At 44.0% G+C, this 14,540-nt stretch overlaps 1 protein-coding gene across 1 annotated transcript in view; it reads right to left on the reverse strand.

The window, feature by feature from the left end:
- Nucleotides 1-891: 891 nt before the first annotated feature.
- Nucleotides 892-14,540, reverse strand: part of SLC25A37 (solute carrier family 25 member 37) — a 57,576-nt gene continuing 43,927 nt past the window's right edge. The window contains exons 4-5 of the mRNA XM_084803960.1: nt 11,075-11,131; nt 892-8,318 (exon numbers count right to left, since the gene is read on the reverse strand). Of these exons, the coding sequence (XP_084660086.1) occupies nt 7,798-8,318; nt 11,075-11,131 (578 nt within the window). The 3' untranslated portion in view covers nt 892-7,797. The remainder of the gene's footprint in view (nt 8,319-11,074; nt 11,132-14,540) is intronic.

Below are 14,540 nucleotides of genomic sequence, written 5' to 3' on the forward strand. Positions count from 1 at the left end.
CCCAAAAAAATTGTTTTGAAAAACTAAGAACACTTTTATAGAAAGACTAGAGATGTAAAATGTCAAATGTCTGAAATAATAAAGCCATGGTTTTTTTTAATCCTCTCTGTAAGATTCCCAGCATAATTAGTTCTGTCTTTCCTTCTTTAGAAAAAATTATCTAAAGTATATTTTACTGATAGGCATTCAGGCTCAGTTTCCCACATGTGAGTAGAGTCACCACTGTGCACTCCTGAAAGTAAATGCACATTCTTGACAGCTTGGGTTTTGTTCTAGAGAGTCCTGCATTTCTGATGCTGTAGCAGTCATTTAATTAATGTAGTTCTATCTATTCAGACAATGATTACAAATTTACTGAGTTTGCTTTTAAGAGTTTTAAAATATAATGATAATTTTATGAGCAAACAAAGTCATACATAAAATAACTTTAGGAACAGAAAGGCTACTTGATGTTCCTAAAGCAGCCCTTCCCAACCTCATGCCCTCTGGATGTTTTGGACTACAGTGTCCAGCATTCCTGACTATTGGCCATGCTGCCTGAGGCTAATGGGAGCTGAAGTCCAAAATATCTGGAGGGCACCAGGTTGGGGAAGTCTGTCTTAAAGCAACAAAGTGACTTTAGATCTGTAAAGACCGCTTAAAAAAAAAGAGCATTGCTTATTTTTCAATTTTTCCAAAATTTCCAATTTTTCCACACACACAAAAAACGGAAAAATAAAGTATTTTTCCATGACCTCAACATTTCAGGAAATTTTACATCTCTAGATGAGATGAACTACTACCCCACAGCCAACTTAAATGCATCTTCCCAGCTATACTTTTACCACTCGACTCCACCTCTAATAATAGTAACAGCACCAACAACAAATGAGCACCCTCAGGAATCTGGCAAACAAATCAAATACTTTTATTTCTTGAGCTCCAGTGTTTAACTGTAGCAGCATTTCTGAAACACAATTCTCTGTCCTGTTAAATATACATGTTTTCATATATGTACAAACATTCTTTTTAAAAGTCGACATAGGTAAATTCATAAAAAGGCAATTTTAGAACAGCAAATACAAACTTAAAAATTCACTTTTAAAAAAAAAAGTGCGTTTGTAGCATACAAAGCAGCAATGTGTGCATTTCCACATATACAAAGTTTTAAGTTTTATTTTACTTTTAAAGACCTTTCAGCACAACATTGTAGCTGCTAGATATTTTCATTTCTCAGCCGAGAGTTCTAGGCCGACACACAATTGAACTTAACATGGCTTTACAGCAGGAGTGGTCAACTTGTGACCTTCCAGATATTTCAACCTCCGACTCCCATCAGCCCTAGCCAGCACAGCCAAAGGTGAGGGATGATGGGAGTTGTAGGCCACAACATCTAGAGGGCCACAAATTGCCCTACCCCTGCTTAGGGGCAGCCTTCCCAAACCTGGTGTCCTCCAGATGTTTTGTACTACTACTCCCAACATTCTTGACTATTAGCCATGCTGGCTGGGACTGATGGGAGTTGAAAGTCCTAAACATCTGGAGGGCATCAGATTAGGGAAGGCTGCTCTAGAGGACGTGCTTGAGATCAGCCACCCAGTGTTAAGTGTGTGTTAAGTGTGTATTCAGCAGGGTTTATTTTTATTTTAAAAGATGAGCACTACACTTAGCAGAGTTAACCTGGGATATGCCACCTAGGACTGTCAGAATCCCCTGCCAATGCTTCATGTACAAGCTACAGGGAAACCAACCTAATATTTATGGTGACATCCCAGATTCACATCTCGTTTACTAGCAGATGAACATTTTCAAACAGGTACAAGGGAGACAGAAATTTCAATTCAGGTTGCTCTAAGCAAGAACTATATCAAAGGTTCCATTGTTGGGTTCGAACTACACCCAAACTGGCATAGCCTCCTCATGGAGGGTAAGGCTATCAAGCGCTCCTAGTCATGACAACTATAGATTATCTTCCATCTCAGAGGCAGCATGCCTCTCAGTAACAGTTGTTGGGGGACATGAGTGGGAAGGTGATCTTGCACTTATGCCCAGCTCGTGGGCTTCCTATAGGAGTCCAGTTGGCCACTGCAGGAACAGAATACTGGACTAGATAGGCCTTTGGTCTGATCCAGCAGGGCTTATGTTCTTATACCTGTGTTTAAATGAAGGTCATACATGAAGCGGTGGGTGAGATTTAAAGCATTAAAAGGAGGCACATTTCTATTTCCTGCCATTTCCACACCCTATCCACCACCAACCCTCACATCCTTCTCTTTCCAACAGGCTCACTTATAGGATGAGAGCCCGGCTAGGGAAAGTGATCTTAACAGTCAAACTGCCGGGTGGGGGTCATATAAAGGTGGAAAGCAGCAGGTGGGGGTGTAGTGCTGTAACACACACACACACACACACACACACACCCCTTTTGCATTTTAAAACCACACATCTAATTTTACACAGTTGGGGAAGAGCTGTGTTTAAAGATACAGGTCTGCCCATAGCCACACATCGCTTGACCTAAGAAATACTAGCCAACAAGGCTTTGCAGTGGGTCAGTTATGTTGGTTGCTTTTGGTTCCTGATTGCACTCACAGTCATTGGTACAAGAAACATGAAGCATGAACTCTCCATCCCATAGCAACTTCTGTCATCTCCTGCATACATTTTGGAACACTGTAGCAATCAAATATACTACTGGGCTTGGATCCCCGATTGGCTTACTCCAAACAGAATTTTTTCTTCCCAGAGACTGTTTCCCAACTAGATTGGAGGGCTGCTCCATACATTACTGCATTACAGGGTTTTGTAGATGCCAAGGATATTGAAAACGTGCAGCGATATGGCATAGGTAACATGCTACAGATTGGCTGCAGACCCTTGCAGCATGTAGCTGTAGTGGAAGACTAATGGCTATCTGCCAATATCTTGGGTGAAGCAACTCTTGAGCTGAACAAAGAAACTTGGACTTCAGTCCAAACAATTATGCATCTATTTTTATTTTATTTATTTCATTTCTATACCGCCCAATAGCCGAAGATCTCTGGGCGGCTCACATCTAGTTCCATGCATGGTGCATTCAAGGCAAATTTGGGCTTGTGCCTGTCAGAGACCTATCTGAACACCCTCTTCCCAGCAAGCTGCTTTTGAAAGCAGAAGTTTAAAAGTAATTTGTAATAAAAAGCAGGCAGGGTGGTTGTTCTCCTGTTCAAAGCGGGAAACAAGGCAAAAATTCAGCTAGGCGTGATCCTGAATGCACCCCTGCTCTGGTCCTGAGTATTCTAGCATTCAAGGTCTATTTCTCACCAGCGGTCCACCTGTGTCTGGGTTCTACACACTTCAGAGTGCAGGTGGGAGTTTACCGATCAAACATTACTCCATTCAAAAGCTTCCCTGCACAAAGAAAGCTAGGTTGTCAGGGAACCCAGCTTTCTCTCTGACATGCTGGCTTTTCTATGTGCAGGGACATTTTTGCATGTTTGACAAATAATATTTTGTATAGCAACTGCCTGCAATTTAGTCTTCAAGACCAAGGTAGATTTGAAGTGACAAACCATGTCTCTTGTTCATATGAAGCTGAAGCACAAACGTCCCATCACCACCACCACCTTTCAAAGGCTGCAAATACTATCAGTACAGTGCTAAAGATGTTTGGTCTAAAAAAAGAAAAGAAATAAGATTGAAAAGCAATCTTATTGGCTTTGCAACTCCATCTCTATTTTGACTTGAACAGGCAGCTAGTCATGATACATACATATACATATTCACTTGCTCTACAATAATTTTGTTTCCCCAGCCAAATTATGCAATTTTAAGTCAGAGCACCATTTGCTTTTAGCCAACACACCTTTGGCTCTCATATGCTTCAAAAGGAAACAGAAAGGATTATTCCTCAATGATATGAAGCTATTCAACAGCCTATTTCAAGGCCAGGGGAACTGTAGGACTATTAGAGTGGTTTGCCTGTGTCCAGTAGCCTGCATTTATAGCCACATGATCAGCACCTGCAGTTAGGAAGGCAACATTACATGAAAGCCAGCATGGAAGAAACTGCAGTGGAACTCATCCGACCACGGGTCTCAGCAGTGCCTTCAATCCTTCAGTTTCTCAAAAATCATTCATTGAGAAGTACTGTCCGACAAGTTTCCGTTTTAGTGTAAGCTTGGCAACATGCTACCCTTCTGTTCCACATCTGAGAAAGCTAGGAACCAAGAGATGCATCATCCAATATGCTACAGTGGAGAATCACGAGGCATTATGTTGAATTCAAGTGGGTGCCTCTACAATCCCACTGGACTGTCAGGAACAGAATCTTCTCTTTGCTCCAGACCAGCCATCCCACTCCAGACCAGCCAGTGTACTCCAGACCAGCCATCCCACAAGCTAGGGCCCTCCAGATGCGTTGGGATTACAACTGCCATCATTTGTGGGAGATGCGGTCCAACACATCTGGAGGCTCCCAACTCAGAGAAGTCTGCTCCAGATAAATAAGTGCATGCACACGCACACAGGGTGGAAATAAGCTATGCAAGTCTTTTAACGAAAAATACAAGCCACGGGAAGTTGTTTGTAAAAGCTGCCTGATAGTGTGTGTGTGGTTGCCAATTAAATGGCAAACAGTTTTCAGGTAAGGAAGCCATTTTTCAGACTGATTATCCCTCAATATGACGTTTTTAAAAAATGAGAACTCTTTTAAATGGATGCCAAAGCATCAGCTAACTGGCCCAATTATATGGCCTTATCAAGGGAAGGGGCAATACCAGATATGGGGGTTTTCCCCAGCAACAGTAGCACTTTTCTAAGTCCAAGGGCAGATCTCTTGAGTTATGCCCAACTCCAAACACTGCACCCTTATGTTAATTACTCCCCTGATCACCCATAACATGGAAGATCACTTCCCCTATGTCATGATGTCATTGTGTAGCATGCAGCAGCAGTCAATGATGTGTGGAGTGGGGAAAGGGTACATCATGACATCACACGCGGTATGAGATAGGGATGTAAGGGTTTTGGTTGGTTAAATCCATTCTGTCTGTGTTTCATGGATTGTCAAACATCTTTTGTTCCGTTGTCAGCTCACTGACAGAATCGGATTGTTTTTAGGGATGTACAAGAATTTCATTCCACTCATGCACATGCGCAGTAGCTGTAATGCGCATTAGCAGAATGGCAAATTTGCGCAAATCCCAAAAGTTAAAAACCGGTCCTCAGGTCTGAGGAATCTGCACGACTTGGAAAAAGCCAGTCTGCTGGGGAATACACACACAAGTTGGGTTCATAGAAATCCAAACTCATTTGAATCCATTGCGGATTTCTCCAACATCCCGTAGTTATAGACCCTATGAATTGGGGCAGGATGGGTGGGGTGAAATGAGGGAACATGGGATGATGTTTCAAGAAGCAGCATGTGTGAGGTATAATCTGTAATTCCACTGCAAATATACTAGGGAAAAAATGGGGTTCAGCACAAGTAGCGACCACAGTGAAAACCCGCAATGGTAGATCCAAACCCCCATAACCAGCCAAAAAGTTCCTTCCCATTTCATCTTCCATCACTGGCGGTAGATGCCTGGAAGCACTTTAAGCGATTAATGGCAGCATTTATAATTAAAGCCATTAGGTTCAACTTTCATTTTTCAAATGCTAAGGCAGCCTTCCCTAACAGGGAGCCCTCCAGACGTTTTGAACAACGGCTCAAAAAAATCGTGACCATTAGCCACACAGGCTGCAGCTGATGGGAACTGAAATCCAAAAACATTTGAAGGGCACCAAGCTGGGAAAGGCTGTGCTGAGGCAACCCGCTACGACCAATTCATACACTCCCTTGTAGTAGTCCTAATACACTTACTCTAGAGCAAGGGTGGTTGACTTGTGGCCCTCTGGAGATTTTGGCTTACAACTCCCATCAGTCTTTGCCTCCACAGCCAATGATGAGGGCTGATGGGAGCTGTAGGTGAAAACATCTGGAGGGCCACAAACTGCCTCTAGAGCAAGCATATTAGGACTACTACAAAAGAGCTGTAGGCTCCTTTCTTTAAATCTACGATTTGCAAGTGTATAAGCATATGAGCCCAAAAAGAGACAACCCATTTCCAATTTTCCATCATACATTATTCAGCTTAGTCCCAAGGCACTTTTAAAAAACATTTTAAAATTTTACGTTTTCCAGAAAATGGATTACAGCGAGCAAAAGAAGACCATGGGAACCTCCAGCAGCACCCCCAATTTGCAAACTGTACTCTTTGGACGAGCAAAACATTTCTGTGGACACCACAGAATTCGCAGGATTTCACAGCGGCATGCACACAAATCTATCACAAGTGCTGAAACTATTCTACACACCTTCATTTGTACAGGACGGATAACTGAGAATACATGCTCACACACACACATACATATACATATTTGGCTTTGGAGAGACGTTTAACTTTACATTCTCCTCCGCTAAGGCTTTTTGGTTCCAAGGCTTCATCGCTGCAGCACAACGAACAGCTGCCTTCCCTTGTCAGTCTTTTTTTTTTCCCTTCTTTTCTTTTAATAAAAGCAATTCAAGGCGATTTATTTTATGGAAATGTAAACTTGATGCCCCATTCCTGCACGCACACAAGCAGGCACTAATTACATTAGTGCAACAGACCTGCATATATCTGCAAGTCAGGCGCAGGACTGGGGGCCTAGTGAGAAGCAGGAATAAGTTAAAATGCCACAAACCATATACAGAAACTGAGATGCAGTTTATCTGCCTGCGTGTTGTTGCTTTTAAGTACCTTTAGAAGTTTTAAGTGTTTGCTAAAATATGCTCAGAGCATTAAGGTATTTGGTAGCAGTGAAAATCTGGTTGATATTACCAAAAACGGCCACTGATCTTGACATACTAAAAGGAAAAAGACTCATGTAAGGCAGAATCTCATATTTCAGAGCCTTAAGTTCCTTGAAGTTATCTTCAGGCTGGATAGTCAAAGAGCTACTAAGCACTTTGGGGAAAAGAAAAACACACACACAATGGCTTCTCTGCCTCTATGGGTGCTGCCAGACGAGGCTTTTTCTCACACCATTGTCCTGCTTCATTCATAGAATTGGGGGTGGGGGGGAGAGAAAAAGATGGAATAGCTGCACAATGCCTTCCTACTGGTAGCACTAGATGACGTTTGTCTGGAAGTCCATATGACACTGGGAAAGAAGCTATGATTATAGTCATTCTGGTTTAGGAAGAATAATGATGTTTTTCACAACTAAAAAAAGTTCAACCCTTTAAAACACACAGACACACACCTAGCTATAAGTCTTTTAAAACCTGCCCAATCCACCTATATAGAAAAATAAAGGATAAACATTATCCATCTATTTATAATCACACAATTTCTCTCAATATAAAACTTTGTTCAGCTAAAAAAGGTGTCACACCTTTTATATTTTCAAGGAGAGGGAAATCCAATCCACTAGAATTGGATTCTTCTCTCCCCCACTCCCCCATGCAAAATAAAAACAAAACCCAGGTAAGCTCACTCTGCGATTCCAGTGAAGAAACAAGTACAACCTTGTCTAAGAATTCCTATCACAGTTATCAACTCCATAGGAAAAACAAACAAACCATAAATACTTGTTTAAAGTAAAAGTCCTTAAACAATTTGCAAAAAGCGGTAGGAGGGAGGGCAATGAATGCCTCCAGCATGTCAACACACACACACACACACACACACACACACACACACACAGAAAACCCAGTTGTAAATCCAACAGAAAATTTATGCACACACATACACACAGAGAGACACACAGATGTCTCAGAGCTTGTTGGCCACGGCTGCAGTCCCAGAGCTGTCAGCACGGAGTTCCCTTCTCCAGCTCGCGCTTTGTAAGTACATACTTGAAGAATTCGTACACAGACCAGGCAATGGCAGTCGAAGGCATCTGGTATATCACGCGTGCCTGGACCCCCTTAAAATACCCAGCAATGCCCCCGAGTTGGTACACCGTCCTAAAGGCATTGGCCATTCCAGAGAGGTGCCCGCTAATGTTCACTGAACTTAAGACCATGTTCTCTTGAGTGTTGAGGAGGGTCTTGCAGACATCCAGAGGAGTTGTGGCGGCTGCTGCCACTGCCCCAGCCACGGCACCCGAAACAATGTGCGTGCGGGGGTTGTATTGCCGCCGGGGGTTGATCTGTTCCTGCATGAACTCGTAGGTGATGAAGTGGATGGCCTGGAAAGGGATGTTCATGGTGAGTTGGGTGGTATAACTCCGGTAGAACGCCCCCAAGCCTTCAGTCCGCCGCACCGTCCTGATGCACTCCAAGACAGTCTTGTATGGAGAGTTGTACATCTGCATGCGCTGTTTCACCACTGGGTTCCAGCATGGGAGTGGCAGGCGGTCACAGACGATGGGTGTGTCCCAAGCCAGGGTGGAACACAGAGCAGGGAAACAGAACAGTAACAACAAAAAAGCCAAATTAGATCCAAATAACACATTTTGGTAGAGTGTACCAATTCCACAAAGGCAATTGGGGGGGGGGGGAGACAGCCAGGAAGACTGAGGAAAAGGGAGGAGGTTCAGGGCAATTTATCTCTTGCCTGCTCACTTGGGAGCATTTGCAGTTCTCATCAAGTACATGGCAAACTGCATTGCTCAATTATAGGGGCTGAAGCATGATTAAAGAAGTTTTAATCAAACTTTCTTGGGTGTTTTTTAGGCAATTAAATGGATCAATCCATTAAATTCCCAGATAGGTAAATGGTATTTCTGAAACAAGAAACATATTTTCAGATGATGCACACATGTCACAGCAAGCATCGTAGAAGAGGCATTATGCATGAGAGAACAGAGAATGTCTCTTATGAGAGAAAAACTGCAGATAGTAAGCACTAAGCACTAGTTATCAAAACATATTTTTAAAAATCCTGTTTCCCAGTTGTTGGGGACAACATTCCAATCAATTCACCTAACAGATCAATTAAATGTTGTAGCCCTACTAATGTACCATCATGATTGCCACATGCTGTAATGGAACGAAGCTTAACAGGACTGACGCCATTTTAAACAAGGCAAAACTCCATTTGGCACGTAGGAACCCTCATCACCCTGCAAAGGCAGGCAGACTTCAGCAGGCCATTAGTCTCTCATGATCTGTGCTACCATATCACAGCTCCATGGTACAGCACTATGGCACAGGTTTTGCATGTGGAAGGTCCAGTGGCGGCTGGTGACTCTGATTTCAGTGGGGCTGTGCATCCATTCTGGGTTTCAGTCAGAACCAGCCAGAATTCTAAAGGAGCTATCCAGGGTGCTGAACCCTATCCTCAAAATAGGTTCAGCACTTCAGATAGCTCATTCAGAGTTTTGGCTAGTTCTGACTGAAACCCAGACTGGATTTGCAGCCCCACCAAAATTGGCGCCACCAGCTTCCACTGAGAGGGTCCCAGATTCAATCGCCAGCATCTCTGCATAGGCTGGGAAAGACCCCCTGCCTGGCACCCTGCAGAGCTGCTGTGTGGCCAAGTAAGCCAAGGGTGCCGAACCTCAGGCCTGGAGATCTGCACCCAATCTGGGTCTCCTGGGGTCCCAATCCAGGCCTCCAGGTTTCCGCAGAGGGCCATGCCCCTATGCCTTCAGCTGCGGCACCCAAGGGTTTCTCCAAAACTGAATTCAGCCCTTGAGCTGAAAGAGGTTCCCCGCCCTGGTGTAGATAATACTGAGCTAGATGGATCAACAGTCTGAATCAGCATAAAGGACGCTTCCTATGTTCCCCCATCGGCTCTATGTGGACAATAACAGCCTACTTTACAGGCTCTGTAAAAATTGTCAAGTTAGCACAGAGCAAAGTGCTTCGAGAACTCTCAGAAAGGGCTATGCAAAAATACTGTGTACATTTCTGGTCACCACAGCTAAGAAAAGACATTGTAGAGCTGGAAAAAGGGCAGAAAAGGGGCAACTAAAATGATCACGCTCACTTGAGCATCTCTCCCATGAGAGAAGGTTGCAGCAGCTGGGATTGTTCAGCTTGGAAAAAAGCAGGGTAAGGGGAGACATGAGAGAGGTGTACAAAATTCTGCATGGGGTGGAGAATGTGGATAGAGAGACATTTTCCCCCCCCTCTTAAAATACTAGACCCCGGGGTCATCCTATGAAGCTGATTGGTGGGAGGTTCAGGACAGACAAAAGGAAAGACTTCCCCACAGCACAGAATTAAACTATGGAATTCACTACCACGGGATGTAGTGATGGCCACCAATTTGGATGGCTTTAAAAGGGGGTTGGACATTGATAGCCCTCTCCTGTAGGAGAGGGCTATCAATGGCTACTAATCCTGATAGCTATGTGCTGCCTCCAGTGTCAGAGGCAGTGAGCCTATGTACACCGGTTGCTGGGGAACATGGGCGGGAGGGTGCTGCTGCACTCATGCCCTGCTTGTGGGTTCCTGGTCGACAGCTGGTTGGCCACTGTGTGAACAGACAGCTGGACTAGATGGACCCTTGGTCTGATCCAGCATGGCTCTTCTTATGTTCTTATGATTATTATAGGTGTCACCAATGTGCCCACAGAGATCTCTCTTGGTGCCTGCCAGGCTCCCTGCCCCTCCTGATTTTTATTTCAATTCTTAAGGTGTGTTTTTTTTAATTAAAAACATTTAACCAGGAAGTTGCCATGCTGCAAACCAAAGTGCCACCCTCCAGCACCATCTTTATTTGGGTTCATAAGAGCGGTTTTGCGTTTTCGAGCTCAGAACCCACTTCCATATTAGCGTTCGTTTCTTGGGCACGTTACTTTTCTTATATTCTTGCCAGTTTGCCTTTTGGGGAATAATTTTGTGTGCGTGCGTGCGTGTGTCTGGCCATTCCCACCATGGCAGCCATTTTAGGAACAGGCAAGCCACCCACCACGGCAGCCATTTTAGGAACAGGCAAGCCACCCACCATGGCAGCCATTTTAGGAACAGGCAAGCCACCCACCACGGCAGCCATTTTAGGAACAGGCAAGCCACCCACCATGGCAGCCATTTTGTGAGAACACCCACAATATTCTCAACATTCTAAATGTGCCCACTGGCCAAAAAAAGGTTGGGGACCCCTGTCCTGGACCATTCAAACCCAAATAGCATTACCTTCAGCAGGATTCATGACACCATCATGGAGTAGTGTGGCCAGGCTCCCAGCCATTCCTGCAAAGAAGGAAACAGAGTCCCCTTTCACAAAGCAATCCTCATACTATCCTTAGATCATGTGCTCAAAAAGTTGAGCTCTTGATGCACAACATACAGCCCCTCCTCCCTGAAACTATATCATCAGGACTCACTGCCCAACGGTCACCATTTTTGATAAAAAGTCACGCCAGAAGTATGAAAACATTCACCATTCACCCATTTTTGTTTGTAAAAGGAAGTGCAGCATCCCGTACAAGACAAGGACCATCTGTGGGAGGGATTGCAGGGGGGAGCAGTTCTTCGTCCTCCTTTCCCCCTTCCCGGCAGTCCAGCCTCAGGCGATTCATCCATGACAGTGTTGCTTGCTCACCACTGCTGAGGTCTTTTATTGTACTTGGTAAGCAAAAAGCGGATGTGCGGCTTTACCGAAAAGCTGCTGCTTATGTAAAAGAACCTAACCTTTTTTCTTCTTTTTTCTACACAATTAAATCTTCTGCCAGTGCAAAATCACACAAAGTTTTAAATAGCACAGAACTACGCATCAGCAGCCTGACTCAGATGACCATTTGAGGCTTCATAAACCATTTTTTATGAAGCCAGGAACAAGCGTCGGGGGTGACGCCCTTCCCCTCCACCTTTTTTCAGCATGAAGATCTCGGCTTGTCTTAACCCAGATTTCCCCATCATGTCTGAACTGGGGAGTTCTTATTTATTTATTACATTTATATCCCGCCTTTTTTCCTCCTTAAGGAACTCAAGGCGGCGTACATAATCCTCCTCCTCCATTTTATCCTCACAACAACCCTGTGAGGTAGATTGGGCTGAGGGTCTGTGACTGGCCCAAAGTCACCCAGTGAGCTTCCGTAGCTGAGTGGGGACTAGAACCTGGATCTCCCGACTCCTTGTCAACACTCTAGCCACTACATCACACTGGCTCTCAGTTCTGGCTTAATGTTGGTTAATAAACCAGGAAAACAAGCCAGGATATAACCAACCATGGCTATGAAATCTCAAACGACTGCCCGAACTGGGAAATAGAAACCTACAGCAAGGATAGGGCAGGAGCCTACAACGCAGTGTCAGAGCAGATGGCTTTGGTGTGAAAGGTCCCAGGGTCTGCCACAAACCCTCTCCAACATCCCCACTTACAGACTGAAAGCCGCAGAGCTGGAGAATGCCCCTATCCATATTCCCCTGGAGCGCAGCTATGAGTAGACAATAGGCTAAATGGACCTAATTTTCCAGGCCTGAATAAGGCAACGTTATACATTTCAACACTGACTAGAAATGCCTGCATTACAAGGAAGCACAGCCAGTTTTGCCATGAAGTGTCCACTGAACAAGTTGGAATGGATGGATCTATTGGCTTCTCTCATTTTCCCAACCTTAAATTTGGCTCATCCTGAACTTTTTAAAAAACTGTATGCACGAAAATGTGTACACATTTTTGTGCATATTTCTCCTATTGTGTGCATTTTTGTACATAATTCTGTACACCATTTTGCCTAATATGCACATTCTGTTGCAAGCACTTTTCCTAACATAATACACTTTGAACATTTGCATGAATCTGTTTCTGTGTGGACTTTCCCCAAATATACGTGTTTTTGTAGACATCTTTTAATTGCAGAATTCCATTGCAGAGTTCAGAGAAGTGTGAATTTAGAAAGATGACTGAGTTCAGGTTCACAGATTAGTTTGAAAGTGCAAAAGCATGTAAGTTCGCATCAAAATGCAAACTAATTAATTTCTCCCCCATCCCTATCAACAAGGAGCTGCAACCAATCCTGGCTCCGTGATGAGTGCAATTGTTTCTTTCATGAAAGTTACATCGTTAGGGATACGCTAAACAAAAATGTAATGTGTGAACAGTGCAGAATCTGGGAATAACATTCCACCTAGTGGCAGTTTGAAGCTCAAAGCATTCACATGCTTTGCCAGGGATTGTTACTCATTATTTGATGCCTTTCTCAGTAAAAGACTCAAGGCGTCTTACAATATGGGTTAAAACATACACAAAATTTAAAACAATTTAACCCAGGATATCAATTTACATTTATTCCAAGGCTACACAGCACCAGTCACCTACCATCCCACTAGCTCTTCAACAATGTATAAATGGAAAAACTGAGTGACCGAAGAATCAATATTTCACCTGGCCACGTTAAAAAAAAATCTCATCTGTACATCTTTAAATCCCGTTGATCGGGGAATAAGGTTCAGCTCCAAGAACACAGTTAATCTGCATTACTAAAAATGCAATCAGTAAACTTAAAATCATTAACTGCTTTGTTATATGAAAAACTACATTGGTGCATCAGTTAGAAGGGACTGTTACCAGGTTGAGAAGTGCCCCACCCCAGCCAGAAGAAACCGGACGGCACCCTTCTCAGGAAACAGTGCAACCAGCTCCAGGGGACACATTGTTCTTTCCGATTCCAGTGTCCCAAGGTGAGTGTCATTCCTTATGTAACCAGAAGAGCACCATTCATACACAAGAGGAAAGTCTCAGCTGATCTGAGGGACCCCAAGGTTTGCAACCCCTAACCAATTTTGTGAACACAGCTTCAAACTGGCACTGTCTGGGGCACAGCTAAAGAACAGCCCCATTCTTGCAGAAGACCTAATTGACCTCTTCCAGCAGCGTCAGTGAGCAGAGTAACTCAAACTCCACAGGCATAGGTGGCCACGTGGGGGTGTGCAAAGAGTTTCCATGAAGTGCTTACAGGAGCCCTACATCAGCCTTCCCCAACATGGTGCCCTCCAGGTGTTTTGCACTAGAACTCTCATCACCCTTGACCATTAGCCATGCTGGCTGGGACTGATGGGAGTTGTAGACCAAAATATTGAGAGCAGGAGTTCAGAACCTCAAGCTTGGGGACCAAATCTAGCCTTCCAGGGTTCCCCAGATGGCCACACCCCTTCCCTTGGCCCCACACCCTTTCCCCAGACCATCATGTGGCAGTTTCCCAGTTTTTGTGCCAGTTTTTACCCCATTCTGAAACACTGAATGCCTCTCGTAAGGCTTTTTGAATTATTTTCAATGCCTCTCATTATTCACATGAAGAATGCCTCTTATTATTTTGAATGTCTCTTATTTTGAATGCCTCTCATAAGGCATTTTGAATTATTATTTTGAATGCCTTACATTATTATTTAGAATGCCTTTTATTATTCGCATAAAGAATGCCTCTCGTAAGGCATTTTGAATTTTTTCCCCATTCTAAAAGGTTGAAATGCCTCTCATAAGGATTAGTTTTTGGCAGTCAAGAGCTTTAAGCTAAAACATGCTGGTATTTTTGGCATTTTTGCCCCCGTCCCTTTTGCCTACCACTGGAATGAGGCCCCTGAGAGCTTCTCCAAAATGGAATTTGGCCCTCAGGCTGAAAAAGGTTCAACACCCTGATCTAGAGGATACCAAGCCGGG

Source organism: Heloderma suspectum, chromosome 6 (genome assembly GCF_057233095.1).
Source record: "Heloderma suspectum isolate Gila_16-S chromosome 6, 16-S_ref, whole genome shotgun sequence".
Classification (NCBI taxonomy): Eukaryota; Metazoa; Chordata; class Lepidosauria; order Squamata; family Helodermatidae; genus Heloderma; species Heloderma suspectum.